This window comes from Uloborus diversus, chromosome 1 (genome assembly GCF_026930045.1).
Source record: "Uloborus diversus isolate 005 chromosome 1, Udiv.v.3.1, whole genome shotgun sequence".
In the NCBI taxonomy this organism is placed as follows: domain Eukaryota; kingdom Metazoa; phylum Arthropoda; class Arachnida; order Araneae; family Uloboridae; genus Uloborus; species Uloborus diversus.
Window position 1 is genome coordinate 269,490,910 of NC_072731.1, and position 21,391 is coordinate 269,512,300.

General features: G+C 32.2%; 1 protein-coding gene across 1 annotated transcript in view; it reads left to right on the forward strand.

Moving 5' to 3' along the window:
* Positions 1 to 20,183: 20,183 nt before the first annotated feature.
* The window catches only part of LOC129220669 (tachykinin-like peptides receptor 86C), a 117,021-nt gene continuing 115,813 nt past the window's right edge, over positions 20,184 to 21,391 (forward strand). The window contains exon 1 of the mRNA XM_054855102.1: positions 20,184 to 20,665. Within this exon, the coding sequence (XP_054711077.1) occupies positions 20,184 to 20,665 (482 nt within the window). The remainder of the gene's footprint in view (positions 20,666 to 21,391) is intronic.

Consider the following 21,391-nt stretch of genomic DNA (forward strand, 5'->3'; position numbering starts at 1 on the left):
GAAACATCTAAAATACTTTGGCTTAATATTTCTTATTTTAGTAGTTACACGCGATTGAAAATAGGGAAGTTTTCGATTTTTCAATTTTATTTTTATATGGTAAATTAACATGTATGAACATCATCAGTAAAAAAATTTTGCGATACGATAAGTAGTTTTTTTAAAAATAATTTTTAAAGTTCAAATGCATGTGACGTCAAATGGCACAGGAAGTGACGTCATCCGCTCTTCCGCGCGGAGGGCTCGGCTTTTGCTGACAAGAAGAAACCGACTGAAGTGCAGTTGGCTTCCTTTAATAAGACGCACTTGGCACTTTGGCGATAATCTACAGAAAGCGCGGCAAGAGTTTTAACAATAGCGCGCCTAAGGAGGAGCGACTTTCTTTGTCTGCGATTTTTGACTTCAAGTTGCCTTTCTTTCTGGTACTTACAAGTATTGTTTTGTATCCCAATGCACTTCAAGTTCGAGGAGAAATCCCGGAAAACGTTTTGTTAGCGTCCCACGAGATAATCTTAGGAAAAAGTGCTATACTATTGCAGAGCTGCCAACCTTTATCTTAGCATAGTTTTGCGCACCCACGGGTACCCACGGGGGAGGGGAGGGAGTAAATATTTAACAACAAATGTATCAGACGCAATGAATAATTTAAGATTAAATTTGCAATACTGGTCTGCCAATGGCGACTCAAGCTGCTATTTTGAAGCAAAGGTGACTATGGCGATTATTTCAACCAAAATATTGCCAAAAACCACTATTTTGCCATCAGTTATAAAACACGGCGATTTCTTTTGTGAAAAAGCGATTAAAATACATAAAAATTCTTCTCTATTTCCCTTACAGCAAAAGAGTTGAAAATTAACTTACAAATTCACCTCCCAGTTTCCGGGGGAAAAAGAAAATAAAAAACAGGAACATTTTACCGCTTTTTTTTTTCTTTCTTTTCTTTTCTTTTTTTGAAAATAAGCGCTTTAAAAACTAGAAAAAATTAATGTAATAAACATAGTCACGGTTAAAAAGTTGTGATTTTCATATTTTTAAACGGAAAGTTTTGTTTTTTCGATTGTGGTTTCTTTATAAATGTTTGTTTCCGCTGCAACTATTTTTACTAACTATTGTTTGCATTCTAAATTAATGTCAGTAAAATTTTGCTTTTTAATTTTTTTAGCTTTTTAAGAGATTTTTTTTTTTTTATAAACGAGAGTTAATTTTCACGCGATTGGAAATATCGCGAATGCTGCATTTCTATTTGTTTTTATGCTGTCATTTTTCTGTTTTTAATGAACAGTAAGACTCAAGAAATCAAACTAGAAAGTTTCTTTAAAAAGGATTTGACCCAAGTCAGGAAAACTTTTTTCTGCATCTGGCGACTATTTAGAGACTTTTTCATATTACAAGCTACTAAAGCAACTATTTTTAGCAGCAGAACTCAGTGGCAACCCTGTCAGTAGGACAAGTAACAGTTTATTTTGAAAAAAATAATTTTGTTTTTTTAATTATCTATTACAAAAAGTTTTTTTTTTTGAAACAAGTGTTTGGAACATTACTAAGCACAAAAGTAATATTTTGTAATTTATTTTAATATGAATATTATGTGTAATGCTCCATTTATTTATTTATTTGGACTGTAAAAAGAAAGAAAAATCGTTTCGGACACGATTTCGTAGCGTCATTAATTGGTGCATACAAACTTTGCGCCCGAAAAAAATCGACCCCCCCCCCCCCTTTCAAAAAATTAATACATGTCAAAAATAAATAGTAACTGCTAATTTAACATCTGCAAATTAATTTGAAAAAAAAAAAAAAAAAAGAAAATGAGCGGGGAAAGTGTCCCCCCCCCCCTTGCTCATTATTGCGTATTATGGCGAAAAAGATAAAAAAAAATCATAATACTTTCATAAATACGTATTGAATAAGAATATAAGACATTAAAAAAAAAACTGCAAAGGAATTGAAATCCCACGTATTAAATTTAAATAGAAAGGGGAAAAACATCACTATTTGCATTTCAATCATAATGAAAACATTATTAATACTTTCTTTATAAATATGAAAAAAAAAAATCTTGAAACTTTAACTAATACAAAGTGATACTTTAAAAATACATTTTCAGTTTAGCTGCAAAATACATTTCTATAAACCTTTCTTTCGTTCAAAAATAAATTAAAGCACTTTTTATATCGAAACTATAAAAAATATTTTCCTTATTTTTTGCAAAGTTAAAATACAAAATTTTAAAAAGGAATAAAATTAAATGGAATTTATAAACAATAGAAAATAATAAAAGTGAAAAGGAACGGAAAAGAACGAAAGATAGAAAGAGAGATTTATCGAAATTTATCGCGAATAAAGCGAAAAACTTTCAAGCGAAAACCGAGGGTTACCAGGTTACCACACACCCCGCTTGCAAGTAATGTTGTTCGTTTAACTCTTCGCGTTTCTTAAACTTTTAATCTCTCGTTCTCCCGGAAAAAGTCAAATATCATCATCGAAGTCGCTGCAAGAAGATTACTGGACTGTCCTCTCACGAATCCAGCCTCCATTTTGCATTTAACGGATTAATTTATAGATTTCAAGGCTTTAAATGCGGAGCGTACTCTGTGCTCGTAGTCTTAACAGGGAATTTCCCTCGGAGTGAGTTTCCCTTCTGCCATGTGACGTCACCTCAAGGCGCGCTTTTTTGCGGGAGGGATTTTTAAAAATTCATTTAAAAACAGTCGTTGTGTTTTAAAGTACGGTATCGGTGAATTTCGGGGTTTTGAGGGTCTGTTAACAATATGTAATAGTCAAAATAGAAATATTTAATAGGTTGCAACTTCCCTATTGGTCACATTGAACAGTATTCTCAGAAATGCTAAATAGCATTTTTGAAGGCATGTATTTTATTAATTATTTAATGTAAACATAACAGTTACATATTGTTGTAATTTATAGAGTATGACAATTCATCTGCTTTCATTACTTTTTTTCAAATTTATTATAGTTAACTTTTAACCGTGTTTTAAAAACTGAAAATATTTCAGTTTTCTCATAATTAAGCATTTAATTTTTTAACCCCAATCGTAAAGGAATGTCTTAGCTGTGCTGAAATTAATACCCAACATTGTGCTAAGTGTCATAAAAGAAATACTTTACTTTTGAAGTTGCATTTTAACTACTTTGTCTTCAAAATCAGTTTTGATCTTACAGAGAGAAGGCACGACCGTGGGGGTCGGAGTTTTGTGTCATTTTTTTTTTTTTTTTTTTTGTGGTGAAAGAGGGCCCCTAGTACCTTACGTGGTTAAAGTAATACGACGCAATACTCAGAAAGGGTTGAGAAAAATAGATTTAAAGTTGCCATGGAGTCTCCTAGGCGCCTTATGAGTATAAAAATGTCAAACACTTGACGAGCCGCCGATAGCCTAGTTGGTTAACGCGCGATCTTGTGCTCCAGAGATAGCGCGATCAAATCCCGCCTCTGGGCCCTTTTCCTTTTTTTTTTTTTTTTTACTATTACAATAATTAGTGGTAACGCTTTTCACCTCGATATTACTTTCTAAAATTTATTTTTTCCAAAAATCGCAAACTTTTTCATTCACTGAAAAACATTCTTGCTCGTTGTTCTGTACGGTTTGTTTTGCCTAGTAAAGGTTTTTGACCTGTGGTCCCCTCAATAAGGGACATCTGCTCATAAGTCATCGCGAATCTGTGAGAATTGCACTGCAGTTAATTTTTCTATTTCGTGGTGAACGTGAACTTACGTTTCTATTCCATTAAACGCAAAGTTATCGCACAATCAAAATTAAAATTTTGGCTGAAGAAGTTGCTGGCTCTTCTGGAACAGTAGAGGGAATTACCAAAAAATCCATGTACAATGCACTCACTCCCTTGTTTCAACCTTGTGATGTTTACTTCTGCAGACAAGTCAAAAATTTCATAAAGCGCTTGCAAAATTGCAGCGAGTTGTTAGAGCAAAATACCGAAATTAATTCCCGGGAAGATTGTATAAAATTAATTTAATTATTCACCATCAATGATCTTCACCAATATTCCAAGACATGATTCAATACGCCTGGTTTGCGTCTAAATTATCCACTATTCGCAATATTTTCATGAATGTTAATGAGGTATGTTTTTCCACTGATGTATTGCAAATTCCTTGCAATTGTAAAAAAATACGCTTTCATTTGTTGCGCAAGATGTCGCAGAAGATATTGCTTAGTTTGTTTCTATGATAACTACGACAGCGGTTTTTGTATATAATCATTAAAAAAAAATTGATTTTTTTTCTTATTGACTTGGTTATTCTCATTAAAAACTCAATGTTCCTCCTCACGTACTTTAAAATAAAAAATATAAATTGTTTTAAATTGTTTTGCCGGCCGAAAAAGAAAATAATTTTAAAAAATGATGTGAATATATTCTTAAAAATTATGACGGGAATAGAAATTATATTTCAATAATTGCTGTAGTAACAGAAAAAAAAAGATCCGAATGTCCTGTGAGCAGATGTCCTTTATAACCGTAAGGAGACCACAGGTCAAAAACCTTTACTATTCAAAACAAACCGCACAGAATCACGAGCAGGAATGTTTTTCAGTGAATGAAAAAGTTTGCAGTTTCTGGAAAAAATAAATTTCAGAAAGTAATAGTAGGAGTGAAAAGCGTTACCACTAATTGTTGTGATAGTAAAAAGAAAGAAAAGGGTCCAGAGTGGGATTCGATCGCGCTGTCTCTGGAGCACAAGATCGCGCGTTATCTAACCAGGCTAGCGGCGGCTCGTCACAAAGACTGACTTATAAACTCATAAGGCGCCTAGGACTACTGCATGGCGACTTTAAATCGATTTTTCCCAGACTTTTCCGAGTATTGCGTTGTATTACTTTAACGACGTAAAGTAATAGGAGACCTCTTTAACCACAAAAAAAAAAAAAAAAAAAAAAAAAAAAAAAAGACCCAAATCTCCGACCCCACAGTCGTGCCGTCTCCTGTTAGTAACATTTTGTAAAATCATAATTTTCTTCTTCACATAGGCACTAAAATTTTAATGAGGGAAACCTTAGACAACTTTCAAATTTTGCGAGAATATAGAACAGTATTTCTTCTACTTGTTTAAAGAAATTCAAAATTGGTTTTTGATTTCCAATCTTAAAATAAAATTCAGAACAATAACATTTTCCTTGTCTTTTATGTGAAATTACCAGAATTCAGAGAACTAGAAAAATGACTAAATGATGCAAAAGCAAGTATATGTAACATTCATTTCAATTTTTTTTAAAAATGTACTTGCAAAATGTGAAACTTGTAAAAAAATGGTGGATTTAATTAATATCTTAAGTAATAATAGTGATAACTTCAACAAATGCATCAAAAGAAATGTTTTTTTTTCTCTACAATAGCTTTTTCGATCTGCATAAAAATTAGTGGCTTAAAATTTGTAGGAAAATCCACTTGAAGACATTAATAGTATTTTCATCAATATATTTTTCAAGTAGTTCCAGACAAGCATTATCTTTAATAGTTCATGCGTACTACAGTGACGGTCGAATAAGAAAATCACTTATCTGAAAAATATAGATGCATAGAATTAATGTGTAGAAGCACATTACCTAGCCACAAATAGTTGCTATATGTGTAACAAACAAATAAAATTATTGACTTTGGATTTATGTCTGATATCTGAACTCTTTTTCTTAAACATATGCTCATTTCACTGATGACTGAGATAAATGTGAGACAAGGAATGTAGAAGTTCAATTGTTAATTGAGATGAAACGATGATAATTTGACATCTCCAAAATATCTAAGGGTATTTCATTAAATCATTATAGAACCGAAATTTCAAGATTGATATGTTTTAGTGATGATACAAAAAATACCTTGCTTGTAGCAGACAGAAGGAGAATGTATCTTGCAGTTATAATTGGATTATTGTATGTCGTATGCAAATTTGTTCTGTTTGATAATAGATAGTTCCATCAATGCTAAATGCCATAATATACACTTTTGCTATTGATAGCAAAAAGAAAAGTCATCTGCTTTCAATTGAAAATTAGATTCATTGTGGCAAATGTTGTTTAACTGGCAATTTTTATTCTGGAAAGAAAAGCTATTACTAAAATAGACGAGTTTCGCTACCAAAGTTTTAAACATTTTTTTTTTTAACTTTTATTAAACGTTGCATCAGGACGGTAGAAATAAATTATTGTATTTCGTCAAATATACTTATTCATGGATAAAAGAAATTTCTTCATACTCGTAGCTTAATATCAAAAGCTATTGAAAATTTTACGAGATGGTCCTCTGTCTTAATCTTTAAACTTAGTTTGTTCTTTTAGTCATGCTGTCATGATTGGTTTTCTAAAAACTTTAACAGTTATCTTGTCACGGGTGCAGAAAAAAATTTCAACTTACAGTGGCACAATTATATTTAATTATGCATACTGGAATATTATATACTTCACAATATTTAAGGAAACATTTTGGCAAGTACTTCATAAACAGACTTTTGAAAAAATGAAAAACGAAAGAAATGGTTAAGTCATGGTTAACGTACAATAAATAGCCGTAACTAATGAAATTTTACAATAGTTCAAGTTACTCTAGTAACGAAAATACGCTGATTCCAATTATTAAAGTTTAGTATTATCTAAAAGACACATCAATATAAGTTACGTTAAAATCAAAAAATGAGTAAATTTAAAGCATTCCTTCTTGTTCAAACAAGCATCTGAAATAGAGGAAAAAATGAACATTTCGAAAATTTTTGTTTTTTTATGGTACGATTTCATCATCAAGGAATTCAAAAACAATTACTAAGTTAGAGCAGATAGTTATTTGTAGATATTTTTTCAGTGTGAATCATTTTTATTGTTATTTTTTTCATTAAAAGAGCTAGGAGAGGTATTTGAAATCTGAAGTAAATTGGCAAAATTTCAATCTTTGTTAATACCTCAGATTCAAAAAAAGATCCAAATAAATTTTACTTTGCTCTTTACCAGTAGAGATTTGTTTATAGAATGTGGAATTTTTTTTTTTAAGCGTACGGTTATAACTTATGGAGTTATTGAGTCACAAACTCTGAAAATTTAGGCGTAGCGTAAGCATCAACTTCTAATTTCAATAACAAAGCAACAAACAGTTTTTAAAATTCCATATTTTGCGTTCCCTCATAGATATGCATGGTTTAAGTAAAAATTTTTTTATAGAAATCTGCGACATGTCAGCCACAGCTGATTTGCTCATTTTGGATGGAATGACCCATAAAAGACAATTTGACTTGTGCTAGGATTTTCTTTAATGAAAAAATAATATATTGATGTATGTAAAAAAAAGAGGATTCTAGTTTTTTAGTTTTAATCACAGATATACCAAGCTGCTTTTAAAGAAATTTGAAAATCCAACTCGAGTGCCCATGTTTTTGACTTGCGTGCTATGTATCGAGCAAGACCCTTAATTAGTCCAAACGGGGGGCGTTTTCTATGATAGTACCTTTTTCGCCACCATTTCGTACTGCAAAAAACATATTTTTATTTTTTTGAAAATATATTGATGTGCAAGACTCTATTTTTCTGCAATTTCTCAGCATTTTTGCGTGTTTATTTGTTGTTTGATATAGAATTTGAATTGGTTAGTATTTTTAGTCTAATTGAGTAATAATTTAAAGTGTGACAACTTGATTCTACTTCTACGTAGGAAAACTAGTTTGCACACATATAAAACATGACCTGCTGCTTTCAGGAGAATATGCTAGTTGCATTATGTAAATTATCTATTGTGTGCACATTTCACAGTAAATAATGAAGAAACTTAAGAATTAATGGACCACACAAATATTCAGAGATATTACTAGAATTATTTCCAAGTTATGAAAATATTCATTGATATTTTTCCAGTATAGTGTATGTAAAGACTTATAACAAAGGATGAAATGGAAGTTGTCAGACAAAGAAGAGATGTGCACTAATTTGGATTTTTCATTGTAAAAAAGAAAGAATCTGAAATGTTCTTGGAAGAAAAAACAAAAAAGTTTGTGTCCCTACAATAGTCAGATATCTTATCCAGGAAATTTGCACATAGTACCAGGAAGAACTAAAAAACCTTCCCTATAAAACACAGACAAACAAAACCTTTTTTACCTCCTCACTAAAAATTTCAATGATTGTATGGAGAAATTTTCTTTGTTTGATACTATTCACTATTTTGAGTTGTAGAAGAACCATTATATATAGAGAAGCACAATCTGTATCCTTAATATTGAGAATACGCGGGGTTTAATGGAAAAATGTCATTTTGATCATTTGGCATGGCATATAATTGTTTTAATTATTTAGTATGCATCTTTCTTTCATTTTTCAAAAAAGAAAATTATATACGAGGACCACATGTCTATTTTTTTTTTTTTTTTTTTTCAAATTCATGCTATAAAGCATGTAATTTAACACATTTGTCCTCAAATTATTTTGTAATTAAGTAACGAATTATAGCAAGTGTATAACGAATAAATACCTTTGCGCTGAAAATTAAAATAATCAATTATCCATTGTATTGAAGCACAAAACATGCAAATTATTGCAGACACGTGTTTCGGTGTTATAAGGAACATCTTTTTCAGTGCAAAAAAGTGTGAGCTTCTGGATAAAAAGTCATCCGAGAAAAGCTTTTCTCGGATGACCCTTCCCCGCGTTTTACTTGTACCAACTTGCAGAACCGCAAGGGCTAAGGGGCTCCTGCGCATTGCAAAACTGCAGTTTTGCACGTTTGAAAAGTCGCTTTCATGTTCGTAGTCTCTAGTAATATATTCTGCTCTTTAGCTCGGGGCTTGAATTGAGGTGAGCCTAAGATTTTCCGTTAAAATCGAAACCTTTTTTTCTTCGGAGATAGAAACTTAGTTTTTCGACCGTAGGTCGAGTTCGATCTGGAGTAAAAAAAATCGGCTCTTTCCAGTGGTGTCAAGAAATCTGTGGGACAAGTCCGTTACTTTTTACTGATAGATTTAATGAAGAAAGTAGTGCCTAAATTTTATTTAAGCCTAAAAAGTTCGAGCTAAAAACGCAAAAAGCTCCCCCCGTATTTACGTTCGAGTTTTGAAACAAATTGTGTAGAACGCTGAAAATTCTACCCTTTCCAAAAATATATATTATTAATATTCGAGTAATTTTTCACCCCTTTAATAGGCAATAATAGGTAATTTACGCGAAATTTGAGCATAAAAAGTTAATTACAAAAAAAAACTAATTTTAATTAAAAAAAATAAAACCCCAAATGCACACCCACGGGACTCGAAGTAATGTTGCACAAAATTTCAGGCCTGTAGTTGCTATGGGGTCTCCTGGGCTCAGGTCTGCCACAGACTTCCTTCCGGAATTTCTTTGAAACCTTACTTTTGTTTACTATAAAGAAATAATTCTGTTCATATAAAATTCGCAAAATTTTCAGCTCACAAATTCGTAGATTTTTTCATTTTCCCGAAAATTTAGGCTCCTAAGAAAAAGTACTTTCACAGTATTTCATCCTAGTGAATGCAACCTTTTATTTGCACAAAAGATTGCTGATGCTTTTCTTCAAAGTTTATTTTAAACACTTTCAATGGACACATAAGTATGACATCTGTTTTATTTTATTTGCATATTACACTTCTGATAGTTTTTTTTCTAAAAGGAAGTTTTTGTTTTGTATTAAAATATAGTTGATAATATGGCAATACGCAAAGTTAACATGTAAACTTGTTACATAGTGTAATATTTTCACTAAAAAAAGTTTCTTATTTATTTGAATTACTTGGGGTCATGCCCCCTGCTTGGATATGTATTTCCAAATCTGTATGCAAGCAAGGAAAAAGTTGCGTAGCGAAGCTCAAAAAATTGTCTACTCCAAGTCTAGACCCAAAGGAAATAAGTGCTCTCGCTCATTCAACCCTTAATTGCTGTCGTCCCCTGTCCATCCCCAAACTTATAGTACCTGAATTAAATAATTTTGTAAAAGTAGCTTTCAAAATAAAAATTACAACAATCAAACGATTGTGCAAATATTTGTTTTTCTTATTTTGATTTTGCATAATATTTCATATTTATGTATATGATACTGTGATTTTTTTTCCTTACGGCACTATATGTGGTATCAGTTTTGCAGAGCACATGAATAAAATTATTAACATCTAATATAATAACCAGTATCAGTTAGTTATAATTTATGTTCAAAACCAAAATTATCATATTTCACAAATGATTCTAAATAATATTTATACATAAATATCATATAAAGTATGTAAACTTTTACATTTAACGCTCATTTATAAATAATGAAAGAAACATATTTTTAAGTCCATGCATTATGATAGTGAAAAAGAAAGCAAACAATACTTATTTGAGGATGCAGTTTTTTTACGCTTAAGTCTATGATGATTGAAAACATCGGATATATCAAAATAACTGAGATATATCATATTTTCGAAAATATCAGTATATTTATAAATCCTGTTCAAAATCATACCAGATGTTATTTATTGTGTTCTGTACTTAGCTGGATTTTATTTCTCCTAGACAATCATTCCTATCAACTTTGCGGCAGTGAAACAGTTCTCAAGCTCAAAAATCATGTTTTTCATCAGAATTTATTTTGAGGTATTAATAATTGTTTTACTTTTTGTAGTACATATGTAAATATATTTGCATTCTAATTTTACTTTGAGAAATGTTTTTCTGAACTCTCTACTGAGCTATGATCTGTCCGCATGGAATTTGTTCAAATTATTTTCTTTGCTCGGCAACTAACACTGATTTTTCTATACTTCTATAATGTTTTTGGTAGTTATGCTATTTAAATACCACAAATATGGAAAAAAAATGTTTATAAGAATGTAAAATAATTTGTGTAGTTGTGCCCCAGAAAGTAGGCAGAGGAACTTGAAGTGGAAAGCTTCATTAATTGCAATTGTTAGAATCAGCAAGAACGTGCTAGCAATGAAAATTTTACTGTTAGCAGATCATACCCAAGCTCTTCCGCCATCTCTTCTCTCTGTGACGTAACTTTTATGTTGTCATTATGCATGGTTTGCCAATATAATATATACAGAACTGCCAAGTGCTATGTAAATCTTAGTCTCTACGAATTACAGATAATATTCATATTATTAATCATTCGGATAATATTGCTTTTGTGCTAACTAATGTTCCCAATTTTTGTTTAAAATTAAACAAAGTTATGTTTATCATAATAAAGTATGAAACAGTAAGAAGTTTAATATTTTTTTTTCAAAAATAAACTGTTACTTTTTATTTAATTTGAAATCCCAAAAGTATCTCCTCCATTGATCATGCACCCCCCCCCCCCTTTTTTCGGGGGCAAGCTGCACAGGCCCATGTGAAGGATTTCTTCAAGAATTAGGGTTATGGCTTCAATGTTTTTCATTCTTAGCTGCATTGTCGGGGAAATTCAAGTGTCAAATAATTCATTTCTGTGTAACGGTCACAATAACGGGCGTAGCGGGGTCAAATTCCCAGAAGATTTGGTTTTAAGTAATATTGCTACAATCGGACCTCGATATAAGGTCACCTTTCAGGACTTCAGGAAACGAACCTTATAAGCTGAGTGGTTTTTATAACAGATTCACATTTATTTATTGATGAAAAAACACGTATAGAGTACATTAATTCTTCTCAAATTTTAATATGTTCAAAAATATCAGTAATTGGATTATAATAGTTGAATATATTTGAACCAATTAAAACTTTTGGAATCAATAAGAAATTTTAGAATGATTTTCTAAAACTTTAATTTAGAGTAAAGCTGCATACAAATATGCCCAAGCAGGGAACTGATGTGCAACTTACCAAGCTTTAAAACTATCATTAATACAGGACTGAGGAGTTTTTTTTCTTTAATTTAAGCACAATGTTTTCAAATTTTTTTTTTTTTTTTTTGGAAATTTTCTTTGGCTTCTCATTACTGGTAAAAAAAGTGTGATATGTACTCGCTTAGCGCCCTCGTTACTGCTTCATATTTTAGTGTCACTCTGGTAATACTTGCTTTCTTACTGCATTATGTGCACTACACGCTACATTAATAGGAATACGACTTTTCATTTTTAAGGATGGTATATCGGGGAAATTTCTTGAAAGTGAATCTATTAAACACTGAAATTATGTAAAGAAATCAGACAAAATTTATCTTATAAGCGATTAATGTATTTTGACCTGACCATATATCCGATAAGACATAACGTATAATTCCTATTCAGTGGGCGGGGACTTCACAAAAGTGACCTTACATGAGGGTTGACCTTATTAGCAGGTGACTTTATATTGAGGTCTGACTGTAATTCTATTATTGTATTTTTATGCAGCAGAACCTAGTTTCTCCGGCCCCCGTTTATCTGGATCAAATTTGTAAAAAAAAAATTACATTTACTTAAATAATCATTTGAAATTATTATTGCAAGAATGGAGTTATAAATACATCAGATATTATGGTTTTTTTCTTCAACATTCAACTTCTGCTTAAAACGTACAATAAAATATAGTACTAATTTAGCAAACATTATGGTGTACTTTGGAGCGCCCGCCAGTTCGACAAGCCTATTATCTGTTTATTGCAGTGTATATTGCAACAAGTACTAAAAAAAAATTCAGGTTTTATATTTTAAGATAATGCTCAGAAAACTGAATAGGAAAAGTGAGGACAGTCGTAAATTGCCAGGAAATTTCAAAGAAATAATTTTTTAGTGCACAAATTTATTAAAGTTAATATTAAGTGTGCAGTTTTCTTCATTTGGTCTGTAAGTATTTTTTTCACCAAGGGAGGAGTTTAACTCCTAAAACCCTCTCCTTGGACACGGCTCTGATTCTGTAATCCGTATGTCCTCTAATTTTTTGCCAATCTTCTTCATTTGCCACTTGCACTTTCTCAAAAGAACGTTTCTGGAATATTAATACCCCCCTAGATGCGCAGATTCCATTTAAAATAAAAAGTAAAGCAAACATATCATAAATTGTTTTTTAAAAATCATGCAAAAAAAAAAAAGTTGCAATTTGCCAGTTTTAGGGATTTATTTCTTGAAGCTGTCTAGACACAGTTTGATTCAAGGGAACCTTTTATTTTTGTTCATAGGGGAAAGTGGGGTAAAACCGGGAAGTCGAGAGCAAACTGGGTACCCCCTTCTAGCCCCTGTAAGCGCTGCAATCACGTGGACAAGAGAGGAATTACCTTCCACCTTGATGAAAAAGCAGTGGCCATTAAATTAGAACGCACTAGACTCTCTTATTTCATTTCTGCGAAAAAAATTCTGTTTGGTTTTTGCTTCAAACTTTCAAACAAAACTAGACCGATTAAACTGCAATCCTGTTTCTGCAACACTAAAGGCATATAGCTCTCATTGTACAACATTTAATTACCTTCATTATCATTCTAAGTAATTGTTTGTAGCGTTATATATAGTCATATGACGGCATTTTTTATGAAAGCTGTATGTACGGGACCAAACCGGGTACTAACCGAGGGGCAAAACTGGGTGCTACTCCCATACACTGAGAGCAAGATGCAGCCGAAAGAGGACAAGAGAAAAGACAAAACTGTCATTTCTTTCGGGCTCCCCATACAAGCATCATCTTCAGGCAACATTAGAAGAAAAGAAAAATAAAAATGATGGAAAGAATACCAAAGATGGACGGAAGAAAAAAAACCTGAAAGAAAGATAAACGAATCAAAGAAAAGGCAACATTATAAAGATGCCAAAAGGACAGAAAATAAACGTCCAAGAAAAAAAATTGAAAGAGCAAATAAGGGGCGAGGCCCGTGAAGAGAAGGTCAATACTGCCTGCATTTACTGTCCAATGAGCTTTATTCCAACTCCAAGGGAGGTGAGGGATGAATCCAACGCATCCAATGTCGTCGTTGGGCCCCCATGAAAGCTGCTCTAGGGCCGAAGAGGAAGATAACCATTTTCTTTCGACTGGTGTCAGTACGCCTTATATTGGAGCAAAAAATTAAAGGTAAATACAAATTTACTGTCAACTCATCAATATACGTCTTTTATACTTATTCCAGTAGGATCTGGTGGGGTAAAGTAGTCATAAAATAGTAAGTTTTCAACTTAGGTGGATAATAAATACAATAAATACTTTAAACACTTCAACTTTTTTTTGTTGTTAATTTACATTGCATTCTTAAAGAACACGGTACACTGAATTTTAGGGAAAAGAACATTGATTTCAGTAGTTTTATAGCGCTTTCTTTTTCTTATGTTTTTATGACGACTTTACCCCATAAGGTAGGCGAAAGTGGTCATATCATGGGGTAAAGTGGTCATAGTTAAAAATACATGCAGAACCATCATAAATAACCCCAATACTTTTAGTATATTTTGGTTGTTTTCATAGTTACAAGTATATGCGCGAGTACATGCCTGCATACACGAGTATATACGTGTCGGTATATACTCGTGTCTGTACAGTATCTTACAGTAATAGTACTCCACCACTCTAGATTTCTCTGAAGAAGATTATTTTTGCTGATTGAAGTATATTTTAAAATCTCTTTGAAACTTATTCATAGAAATTCTGACTTTTTCACCTTCTGATACAAAGGAAATAGTATATTTTTTTAAAAAATGCCATCCGCACAAGCGTGCCTTTCATTTCACATTTTATAAATGACGAAAGCTATATGTTGATTCCCTTTCAAAGCGAAAGGAGGGTGATGCGTATTGCATGAGCATTGTAAGAGCAGGAGATCATTGTCAGGTGTTACGCAATCCAAGCAAATTTAGGCTATGAAAACTTTTCAATAGTAATTATTTTTTCTTTATCTTTTATTGTCAAAAAAAAAAGCTAAATACCACTAGAAATATTTTTTATACTATTCTGCAAATTACTATTCTTAATATTTAGTACACTTTCAATCAAAAGTGTTTTTATTTATTTATTTATTTATATTTGTGAAGTCTGAAACGGAGGTTTTTGCACAATTCTTTTCAAAAGTAAACAACTTTTTAGTGATTAACTATTGATGCAAATCCTTTGAGAGTCCGGTTTTAATTGTTCTGAAAAGTTTTTGGTGTTTTTTAAGCTTAAAAGGGATTTAAAGTAATAGAAAACTTGCATTTTCTTTCAAAACAACAAAAAAGAACCCTTCTTCGTTTTTTCTACATGACAAGAGAATGATTTAAATATACTACAAAAAAAATGATGCAGATCGTAGTAGGTACTCCGGAGATAAACTTATTTAATCTCCCAATTGAAAAAACATAAAAACTGACTTTAGATAAAGAGTGGCTTCCCAACAGTTCATAGAATACTTTCTGTCATTCACCCTGAAAGTGAAAAATATTAGCTTGAAATTAATACAGAATTCCGCTTAATTGGTTGAAAAGTAAAGAAATTAGATAGATTTTCTGAATTCTTGCTAAAACGGTGACAGCAAAAAATGATCAAAAATGGAATTTTTGAAAATATTCTCTAAAGAGTAATTTTCATTCAAAAAATTATCAAAAATGGAATTTTTGAAAATATTCTCTAAAGAGTAATTTTCATTCAAAAAATCTTAAAAAATAATTCATCTTTTCTCATAGATATCTGTTCGTAAAAAAAAATAATGGAAAAAATCTGAGACATGAGGGCACATGGGACTAGGCGATTTGACGTGAAATGACCCAACACCAGTTTTTTAATTTCAAGTCAAATGTCCCGTAGCCCTTCTGACCAAGCGATATGCTTAAATATGAGCAAATTTGCCTTTATTATAAGAACCTTATTTCAACAGTGTGCGGAGGTTATTTGGAGTCAGGGCTGATTCGGACAGTTAACGGGAAAATTGAGTTTTCTTTCTACAGCTTTTTCCCGTTCTTGGACAGATTTTGATATGCCTTATTGCTTGTGCGCATAGTTGCAATGAAAAAGGGAATAATAGGAGAATTTTTGTTTCACAGGTCTGAAACTGTTTTTAATTGTTACATTGAAAAAAAAGCAATTTTAATTATAATAAAAGCAACTTTTAAGAGGAAAAAAAAGACTTTTTAAGTTAAGAATTAAAAACATTTTTTACTAATTCAATCAAAATTCATAAAACAGCATTTTTCCTGCTAATGTTGAATAATTTCGGAGGTGATAATTGTATTTAAAAGTTGAAAGAAAAAATTGGATATTAGAATCAATTCTAATACAATAAAGTCTAGCTAAGCAAAAAAAAAAGAAGCAGACGTTTGTATATATAAATCAATTTCAATTTGAAAAAAAAAACTTTTGTCCAGACAAATTATTTATATCAAAACCTTTTCCCCCCTCTTCTAAACGTGAAATATTAAAACTTATTTCGTTTTAGTAACCAATTTTAGACAAAATAAAATCATTTTGTGCTTTGAATTCACTTCGATAAAATCGGCCATTCTGTAACTTGTTAAGTCTACCAGAAATTACACTTTGATTTTGATCAAGAACTTTTTTTGTTTCGGGATACAAAATATAAAAAATATATTCAGAATTTCAAAATTTTCTTTATTTTTCTGCGCTTGATATCTTTTCAAAAAAAGGAAAGGAAGAAAGAAAAAAAAATAACGAAAGAAAAAAAAGAAGAAAAATACCTTTGCTGCTAAATTAAAAAAAAAAAAAAAAAAAAAAAAAAACGCGAGTGCGAGATTAAAAAAAAAATACAGTACGTGTTTTGAAACACTTTTTTCCCATACATTTATTTATTTTATTTTTTAACACTAGAAAGACGGCGTTTTGCGTATACCTAGAAAGACGAGCAGCGGTCACTTTGACCGCCATACTTAAAAGATTGGAAATTTCCTCATTTCGGGATTTTTAACCCCATAGAAAGATTTGTTTCATCATATCAGAGTTTAATTTAACAATTTAATCGTAATATAGTCTGCAAATACGTCTCAGATAGCTTTTTTTTATTTTATGTTCGATCAAGTGAAATACACATGCTTTACACTATTGGCATTGAGAAAGAGCAAATTTGTACAAAAAAGAGGAAATTTTCTTAGCATGTTATAACTAACAAGTACTATAATCAACTATGCATGTGTTTGGTTTAAAAAATATCTTAATATCGCAAGATAACGTACATTACTATCTTTTACAGTATTTCGAAATACTTGTGTTATCACGTCACCTATATATTAGCCATTAACAGTTTTTTTTTTTTTTTTTAGGCAATTCGAACAAATGCTCATAGTTTTATTTCTGCAAAATTTAATTTTACACTATTTCAATCTTTTTCCTTAGGTAGATATTTATTTATATGCAGCAAAATTGATCAGTGGAGGTGACATGGAGGAAATTGGAGAAATAGGAGTTCTGTTTTTGAAAATTTCCCCTTTTTTTTCGGTTTTCGGTGCCTTTTCCCTTTTTCTTTCACTATTTTTTATATTTTGAGCATCAGTTTTTATTTGCGAGGTTTTTTCTGATTCTAACTCTGAAGAACAATCCTTTTCTTCAAATCTTGGCTCCGAAAAATATTCGCAATAATCTCATGAAAGCAAACTATTCTCATCGCTTGCAATATATTTCTCTTCAGATAAGTCAGACTATTCTTTCGAACCATAATCTTTTTTAGATATAAATCTGCAACAGTTTCAGGAGTTAATGTTCCTATAATTTTTGCTTGTCAACGGTTCTTCTCGACATCATGAAGATAATTATGTGACTGAGCACTTCATTATCACCGAAGAAAATAAACGTCAATGCTTCAAGCAAAGCACATGTTTTGGTGCACAAAACAATTCCAGCAAACATTTTTGGAATTTACCTGTTTATATTTACTTCTTTTTAGACCCAAAGTAATTTCACGTGTCCAGTCACATGCTTTTCAAATTTACCTTTTTCAACTTTGCCCCCTGAGCAGATAGCAGAAAACTGAGACTATGCAACCAGCAGGTGTTTTCCTAACAGTTCAAAGAATTAAACCTGACCAGCAGCTCAAAAGAACATTACTCACCCTGACAACTAACAATAGTCCATAGTACACACAACTGATAAGAGAAAAAAGAAGAAAACGGATGCATAAAGAAAGGTTCTTTTAGCGGTCAAAATGACCGTAGTCAGTATTTCTAGGTATAAACATTTATAGCGACTATAATAATAATCCTAAAGGGAAAAAAAATACTGTTGTAAGATATTAATAAATAGTTAGGAAAAGTCAATGAAGGAAAAAGAGTTTGAAAATTAAACGCACCAAATATGAGCATTTGAAAATCGTTTGCGGTCAAAATGACCGCTTCCGTCTTTCTAATGTTAAAGTGTTCTTTATATTAAAAAAAACAAAACAAAAATAACGGAGGAGGAGAGGAAAGACCAAAAAAGTGCTTAAAATACATTATACGTTTCACCTGATTTTACAAATTTAATATTTTATTTATTTCAAGATGGTATCAAATAATAAATGAATCAAAAATAAAAAATAGTTTGCATTAAAAAAGAAAGCGAAAAATAAAACCAATTTCCATTTGTTGCAAAGAATTTAACTGCAATTTACCGTGTTGCGAAAACGGGTTTAAAATACGCACTCTCTTTCCAAATGAGCGCAACCAGCAAGACCGTTTCTAAACCGTCCTAAATCAGCAATTTACTACAGAAGTAGGAAAAAAAATGGCTATAAACCATAAAACCATACACTTGCGGATGATAGAAAATAATTGTTACAAAACATTTCTGTCATAAAATCAAAAATTTAAATTGGGGACTCTTCAAATTCGTACGAGAATTAGCACAGCAATACGATCCGCTCTTCAGCTGCTAACCTCCCCACGTGGTTCCCCTTCACTTTTCCCCCCAAAGAATCCTGCCTCAACAACCACGCCCGCTTGGCGTATCTAGGATGTTTTTTTATTACCCTGAAGACTGTCTGAAGACGATCTCCTTACCCCACCACATCTGGTGATAGAGAAGCTGTCCCCTCTATTCCTCCTTTGTCACCGGCGTGGTTTACACGAAAATTCGTCATTTTTGAAAAATTTCCCAGTCCCCCCCCCCCCCAATTACTCTTATCCTAATTTAAGTATGATTTAAAGAAAGGTATCCCTGAAAACACAAACTTTCAAGAATGACGCATAGTTTTTCAATTTGAGCAAATTTTTTTTCTTGAGTATCTATGAAGCGTTTAAACAGAAAGCCCCTCTTACTTTGTCAACTCAAAAATTTAACCGCCATTTGATATTAAATTTTAACGGAAAATGAAAAATAAATAAAATAAATAAATAATAAATAAATAAATAAATAAATAAAAAAGCGCGTCATTTGTACTGCTGTGAAGAATCTTATGCAGAAAAAATATCTCAAAATATTTAAATGCGAATGAGCAATCGGGAGGAAACTTCCCCGTGGACTCAACATTAACTTTGTAACTTCGGAGGCTCTCTCCAGCGACGCATCAACTTTTGCTCCTACACCCACACTCAGCCCTCACGGCAATCACGGCCGGGAAACCTCAATCGACTCCACGATCTGATGGCAGGCGGTTCGTATTCATTCCGGCTGTCTCGCGGGAGTCCGCTCTTTACGATCGCGGCCGGGAAAAACACTTTCGCTCGCAGAAATGTCATCAATTGAAAGCATCAGAAGTTACGCGTTAATTCTTCTTCGATAGAGGGGAACTTTACATAAATTCGACTCACCAATCAACATGAGTTTATAAAGTAATGGTCGAGAAAAACAATTGCATTTATCAATTGTGGATGTGTTTGTTCGCTACTAAGAAACTGTTTGACTGAGAAAGAATAGTTCATTAACTCCAAAAATCTGAAAGGTGTTTATGGACAGGTGAGGTGAAGTATAGACAAGAAAGGTGTTTCTTAAAAACAGTTTAATATTCACGCGCAGAAATAACTTTCAGAAATGATTGCTATTGTTTGAAACTGCCAAACCGATTTGCAGATGACTTCTTAATGCCAAACTTAATTATTTCATACGAAAATGTACGTCGGTTTAGTACGAAAAGTTTCGAAGTAAGAAGCCCGGCAGTTTTCATTCAACTTACATTTTTCTGTGCCAGCAAACAATATTTTACTATCCCTCTTTTTTATTTGTCTATTATTTTAATGCTGACATTTTCACAGTGAAGAGACTTAAAAATAAGTAAAACTTGTACTCACTGGATCCTTTTTCTGTATGGTACATTTCTAAATTTAAACAGCACTTATTAGCACTTGTTACTCATTTATCACTTATTTATTCATGAACTTGTTTGGAAAGTGTGTGAAAAGAAAGATAATGGGTAACAAACAACAAAAAGCAGCAGATCTTTTGGACTTCTATCTTCGAGATCCTGCTGCAGGAAACAATGTAACTCTTTGTCAGAACCAGACTTCCAATAACAGTGAAAATACGTGGGAAGAATGTGATCCTCATTTTGTTGAAGACGCTTTACTAAGCCAACCACATTTATTACCCTTGACGCAACAAGTAATCTGCGCTGCACTATTCGGTGCTACGATATTAGTCGCTGTTGCGGGTAATGCAATCGTGTCGTGGATCATTCTTGCGCACAGTAGAATGAGAACAATAAGAAACCTCTTCCTCCTCAACTTGGCCATTGCAGATTTTTTGCGGGCCGGAAACGCTTCGTTCAATTTCGTCTTCATGTTGAAAAGTCATTGGCCGTTCGGTGAAGTGCTCTGTATCTTTAGCAATTTCATTGCTAATATTTCAGTGTCAACTTCAGGGTTGACACTCTTCGCTATGATTATAAACAGGTAAGAGAATTTTTCTTCTTGACTGCCCATAAGTTGCATTGGTGTCATTTGTGCATTACAGCATAACTTCGGTTTAACGATGATATCCTCAAGTTAATGCTACATTTCACTGGTCAGCACTGACACTGCAGTGACTGCAGTGAATGTTTAAGCTCCCCGATTTCACAAAATCCTTGGTTTAACGAACTTTGTCTTCCAATCCCTTGACAATCGTTAAATCGGGGTTATGCCATAGATATATATAATTCTTCAAATACTGATGAAAGGGAAGAGCGAACTTACACCCTGTCTCATTCTTTTTTCCACCTATCTAATTTGCAAATGGGAAAGGGAAGCACTGCAGTCAACTCTCGAGAACTCGAAGTCGCAAAGGAATCTGCAAAACCCTTCGTGTTATTTGAGTTACGGCCAAGTAATTTGGTCGAGATCCGACATAAACTGTGGATAGGGAATATTCATGCATACATATTTTCAGTTTTAATTATATAAGTTTTGTATTTATATCGTGAGCTAGCTTTTACAAGCACACCTACACTGTAAAAAAAATCCGTAAAATTTGCGGAAAAAAACTGTCATCCGGGACGCCATTTTTCTTCCGTTTATTTTACAGAAATCTTCCGTGTTTTTATTATTTATTCAAGCTGATTTATTATTTTATGAAGATTAAAAAATGAAACTATACTTTCATAACTACATTTCAATATTTACTATACTACTACGAAATAC